This window comes from Lactuca saligna, chromosome 9 (genome assembly GCF_052625555.1).
Source record: "Lactuca saligna cultivar CGN05327 chromosome 9, ASM5262555v1, whole genome shotgun sequence".
Classification (NCBI taxonomy): domain Eukaryota; kingdom Viridiplantae; phylum Streptophyta; class Magnoliopsida; order Asterales; family Asteraceae; genus Lactuca; species Lactuca saligna.
Genome location: NC_136425.1, coordinates 68,338,623 through 68,344,622, shown reverse-complemented (window position 1 = coordinate 68,344,622; position 6,000 = coordinate 68,338,623). Strand labels below are relative to the sequence as shown.

At 36.5% G+C, this 6,000-nt stretch overlaps 1 protein-coding gene across 1 annotated transcript; it reads right to left on the bottom strand.

Annotated features, from left to right (window-relative positions):
- Positions 1 to 2,107: 2,107 nt before the first annotated feature.
- MRLK (meristematic receptor-like kinase) lies at positions 2,108 to 5,493 on the bottom strand. The gene is made up of 2 exons (XM_078975346.1): positions 3,655 to 5,493; positions 2,108 to 2,930 (listed from the first exon to the last, which is right to left on the bottom strand). The coding sequence occupies exons 1-2, from the start codon at positions 5,429 to 5,431 to the stop codon at positions 2,314 to 2,316; spliced, it is 2,394 nt and encodes a 797-aa protein (XP_078831472.1). The 5' UTR covers positions 5,432 to 5,493; the 3' UTR covers positions 2,108 to 2,313.
- Positions 5,494 to 6,000: the final 507 nt, after the last annotated feature.

The following is a 6,000-nucleotide window of genomic DNA, read 5'->3' as shown; positions in this document are numbered from 1 at the left end:
TCTTGAAGATACGAGGTGAGAGCTACATATTCACCTCCTTTATCAGTGAATAGAGAAATTAGCGAAGTGTTGTGATATTTCTCAGCTAAGGTTTTAAACTAAGGAAATAAAAGCAAGACATTCGATTTCGTTGCATTGGGTATAGCCATGTGTATTTGGAGTAATAATCAAGAAAAATAACATAATAGGCATATCCATCATTGGATTTTTTTAATGGGACCCTAGACATAAGAGTCGACGAGTTCAAGTGGTTTAGTAACAGTAAAAGAATTACCACCAATTGGTAGTTTATGAATTTTATTAATGGAACATGAATTTCAATGAAGTGAACTAGTATATAGTTTATTGGAATCTAATTTTAAGCTTTTAAGGATCAACTTAAAGACTTTGATGGATGGATGACCAAGCTTATGATGCCAAGAGAGAATGGATATGGATGATGTTGTGGTGGAGTTTCTTTGAGGAAGACACCGTAAGGAACGAATGGTTGCATAACACATATCATTGACGTTCACTCCCTGCATTAGACACGCCCCCGTGCGTAGATTCTTAACCATGAAATGATATGGAAAAAATTCAACAGAAAAGTGATTAGATTTGCAAAGTTTTTCAACAGACACAAGATTATTGTGTAATTTTGGAACGAAAAGAACATGATTTAGGCTTAAAGAGCGAGTTTGAGTGGGAATAACAGTGTGACCAGTATAAGATGTGGGAAGACTTTTTCCGTTTCATAACACAATTTCATCGGGACCTCCATATTCCGATAGCGTGTGAAACACATCAGGATTGGAAGCTACATGATGAGAAAGCTCCGATATCAAACATCCATGGTAGTGTTGATTGTTGGAGAAGATGATGTCATGGAAAGAGTTATGTTGTTTTCCTTTAAAAAAACGAGCTAACTTCATGCATTCTTTAGTATCATGACCAGAAATATGGCAATACTGACAATAACAGAAGTTTCGATTACCGCGCCGTGGGGAGTTGTTACCATTGGATGTTCCCTAGAACCGAGTGGATCATGTACCTGAATTAGTGAACCTATTTGAGGATCAATAGTCATTATTAGACCTAGGAGTGTACCGACTTTGATGTTTTTGGGTGTTGTTGATTGTGGTTATGATCGATGGTTATTACGTTTCCTTAAGAGTTCTTTCATGATCCACGAGCTTGTCAAATAGGTCAAGGAATGTAATGGTGGTGTCTCTGACTTTTAGGGCCACAGAGATGTGAGCATAGTCTTCTCCAAGTTGGCCCAATATATGAACGAACAAGTCTTCTTCCTCTACTGGGCTAAAGCCAATTCATCAATAATTGTTTTCATCTCATGAAGAAATTCAGCAACAGGTCACGAACCTCTGGTATTGTTGCCAAGTGTGGATTTGAATGATATGACATGATATCTCAAGACACTCGTATAACTGTTAGTGAGCCTCTTGAAGGCTTGATAAGAGGTTTATGTTGAAGAAACTATTAGTTGAATTGTGTCTGAGCAACTTCCAAGCAAGACTCATAGTTGGATATGATCTTGATGGTACCATGGTCGATATGTAGGATTGGGCTTAGTGACATTAGTGGATAAGTCCTTTGATGGAGATTCTTGAGATCCATCAATATAGTTGTCCTAACCTAAACCTATCAAATTAGCCATGACTTGTTTTCTCCAAACTAAAAAATTTGTGGCTATAAGTTTGATTGGGAAGTAAGTGTGTGTTGTGACTTCAATTACGAAAGACATGGTGATCAAGAATGCATGATTAGGGCTTGGATCATTCGAGGTTCAGAGGAGCTAGTTGATCTCTAATACCATATAGAGATCAAGAGATCCACATTTACAAGAGAAATCATAGGAGCTAATCTAACTATTTGACTATACAAATTGACTTTAAGTTTTTACAATGTGATTATAATTAGTTATGTTGACTCAAGACCCTAAAAAATTACTGGAAGTGCTAATAACTTCCTGTAACGGAAGCAAAACTTGGGAGGATTTGACCACGATTTACTCTTTGGAAGGGCAAGTTAACTTATCACCAAAATCTTTTGTAAAAAAACAAATATTCAACATCTATTTGTAATTAACCCTATTTTTACCGGTCAAAATTATTTAATAATTTAAAACGATATATTCGTAAATCAACTATCCCCAAAATTTCTACTTCATTGAACAAAATGAATCAAGAATTCCACACAAAACAAAACTAGAAATTAACTTCAAACTTCTATTTACAAAAAACAAAAGATCGACCTTCAAGAATGAAAGAATCATCATCATCATCATCATCATCATCTCCAAAACTACCCCTCACTTCACTCACTCATCGAAGGTCCAGCACCACCGTCGTCACCAGAGCTCGTGGCGGCGGTTTCCGGTCTAATCTCCTCCAGCTGCTGCAACACCAGCTGCACCTCCGGCCGAGCCGAAGGTGAAGGATCAACACAATGCAACGCCAGTTTCAAAGTATTCAACAACTCATCACCAATCACACTCGCATCCTTCATCAATTCAAGATCAAACACCTCATTAGTCCACTCTTCTTTCACAATCGAAGCCACCCATTGAGGTAAATCAACCCCATTCATAGCCTCTCCTGGTGATTTCCCAGTTAGGAGTTCTAACATGATCACACCCAAACTATAAACATCGGTCTTTGTGTTAGCTTTCTTGAGCTTTGAAAGCTCCGGGGCTCTGTACCCGAGTGCACCAGCGGTTGCAATTACGTTTGAGTTGGCTGCAGCCGTCATGAGCCGAGAGAGACCGAAGTCTGCAATTTTAGGGTTTATGTTTTGGTCGAGGAGGACATTGCTTGAAGTTAGGTTTCCATGGATTATGTTATGGTGGGTGTGGAGGCTAATTAAACCTCTAGACATTCCTTTTGCTATTCGCATTCTTGTTGTCCAATCTATGGGTGTTTCTGGGCCTCGAGCTGCATATGAATTGAGAAGTTAGGGTTTTGTGGGGTTTTGTGAATACAAAATGTTATTAAATAGAAAATAAGTTTTGTCACATTGCTAAGTGGATAAAGAATATTTGTAACAACTTTATCAAATAGTAACCATGTTGAGTGGTGTAAGTAGAAGTTTCATAAGAATCAAACAAAAATAAAAGTCAAGTCAAGTAGTGAACCTCATAAAAAATGTGAAACTTAGTTGTTATTTAGTGAGATAGTGACAATCTATAAAAGTAATATCCATTACAAATTTTATAAAAATGATTAAAAAACATAAAAAGTTTTGTAAAAATGGATCAAAACTAAAAGTCTACTACTAAACATCTTGTAGATATTGAAAGTTGATTGTTATTTAATGTCAAAATTTCAAACATGAAAACTAAAATCCATTAGAAAATTTCATAGAAATGATACAAAAAAAAAGGTTAGATACTTTCATTAAAAGTAAAGCTCTTAAAAAATATGAAACTTGGTTGCTATTTAATAACTAATTTCCTCTACTTAATGTCAAAGTAGCAAGCACCTTTTAATTGTTATTTAAGGATAAAATTTCAACTAGTCAAAGTAAAATCCATTTTAAAGATCAAAATAGTAAGCAACTTTTTATTTAAGGATAAAATTTGAACTAGCCAAAGTAAAATCCATTACAAAATTTCATAAAAAAATGTATAAAAAAAGTGAAAGGGTTAAAAAAACATACCATGAAGAAAAGTAGTAAGGCTTCCATTGGGCATGTAATCAAAAACAAGAAGTTTCTCCCCTTTTGGCCCTAAATAATAAGCTCTCATAGCCAATAAATTTGGATGCCTAATTTTCCCAAGCAAATTAACTTCAATTTCAAACTCTCTTTGATTTTTCGTAATCTTTTCTCTCAATCTTTTCACAGCAACTTGATCACCATCTTCCAAAGTTGCCTTATAAACAGTTCCATAAGTGCTTTTCCCCATAATCTCAGCTGTCGCACACAATAAATCATCCGCCGTGAAACCCAATGTACCTTCGAAGTGCACAAGCTTTCCTCCCGCTTCTCCGGCCACCTCCGCATGTGGTGGCGCCACCTCTTTTCCACCGGCGGCACCACCTTCAGCGTCCTTCGGCTTAGCTCCTCCTCCTCTTTTCCTGAACAGACAACACAGGAGTATGCAGCAGATTAACAGTAGGACTGCAATCAAAGCACCGGCTGCAATGAGAATGATCTCTTTGGTGCTTAGTTTGTTGCCGCCGTGGTTTGGTGGCGGAGTGGGGGTGGTGGAAGGAGGGGGAGACGTCGGACATGGCGTTGAAGAGCTGTATCCACACAGATCAAGATTGCCGATGAAAGCAGTCGAATCGAATTTTGAAGAAAGTGTTGTTGGGACTGAACCCGATAGATTGTTGTATGAGACATTGAATGAAGTAAGATTTAATCGATCACCCAAAAATGTCGGGATTTCTCCGGTGAGATTGTTATGAGCGAAATTCAGCGAATTTAAGGAACTCAGATTTGAAAAACTTCGAGGGATGCTTCCATTAAACGAATTATATGAAAAATCGATACTTTTAATGTTAGAAAGTTCACCGAATTCAACGGGAACAGTTCCGATGAATTTATTATGACTAAATGAAATCTCTTGAAGCTCAGTCAACTTACTTAAAGAAACAGGTAGGGGCCCAGAGAAGAAATTATGGTCAAAGGTTAAAGATTTGACCATGGATTTGACGCCATTTTTGTCATTCCCCCAAGAATCTGGAAGAACCCCAGAAAAATTATTGAACTGTAGAGCAAGAAACATGAGGGAATTTAGTTTCGTAATCGGGACAGGGATTGATCCGGTTAAAGAATTCAATGTCAAATTGACCCTATAAAGCTTAGAACAATTAGCAAGACTTTCTGGGATTACACCCACCAAAGAATTATTACTAAAATCAATAGTTTGAAGCAATGGACATGAACCCAATGCGGGAGGAATCGAACCAGTAAACCTGTTGTTAAACAACTGAAGTCCTCTGAGATTCGGAAGGAACCCTAATTCCTTCGGAATCGAACCTTCAATGGCGTTATCATGGAGGCTGAGCTTTCTGAGAGCTTGAAACTGACCAATTTTCGGTGTGATTCGCCCACCTAATCCTCGCCATGGAAGTTGAATCACGATAACTTGACCTTGAGCACATTTGATTCCTTGCCAACTTCCAGAACAAGCTCCATATCCGCTATCGTTCCAGCTTTTCAAGAACCCATTCGGGTCAATGAGTTCTTGTTTGAATGATTGGAGAGCTTGAAAATCTGATTCTGTGACAATGATTCCATCCCATGATTGGCTTGAAACTGGGTGTGGGTGAATGAGAAGGGAAATTAGTAGGAGAAGAAGTAAGGTGAAACAGTGTGTGTTGTTTGTATTCTTCTTCCATTTTTCTTTTTTCTTGAAGGGAATGTTTGATTGGTCAAAGGGGGTTGATTTCGTTGAGAAGTTAGGAGTCGTATGAGAATTGGACTCCATGAAAGAGGAGGAAGAAAGAAAGAAGAAATGAAGATGAAATCAAACAGTGAGATGAAATAGTCTTGGAAGAAGGTTTTGTAGTGATAGAGACGGTGTTTCCAGACAATGCACGTGATCCTCACGCTCTCACCCAAAAAAATGTTAATAATTTGGTTAAAAAAAAGAAGTTAATTTAAGCTATTTTTTATTATCATTTATACATCTTTTTTTTTTATGAATTTTTATATTATTGTATATCTCTCATTTCTTATTACATTTTCTAATCGATATTCAGTAACATTTGCCACTAATTATAATGACAATAACCATGAAAAATATGAATTTATTTCTTTATAACTTACTTCTAAGCTATTGAAAAAACGTCGATCATGTTCAAAATTGTTTAATTTTGAGCTAGCTATATGTTATATCAAAAGTAATTTTTACTGACAAAATATATATTTTGGATTTCAGAGTTTATATTCCGGGCAAAAATTGAGACGTATTCCAAAATTTAAGAACATATTTGAAATCAAAATAGTAAGTCGAAATTAAAGATTATGTTATATTTTTATTAGAAATCTAACAAA

What these genes read in the sequence shown, in the direction of transcription:
- MRLK (XM_078975346.1), bottom strand. Translation starts at nt 5,431, where the DNA reads ATGGAGTCCAATTCTCATACGACTCCTAACTTCTCAACGAAATCAACC. An exon ending in CCTTACTACTTTTCTTCATG is followed by an intron (nt 2,931 to 3,654) that starts GTATGTTTTTTT and finishes ATTCATATGCAG; the next exon opens with CTCGAGGCCCAGAAACACCC.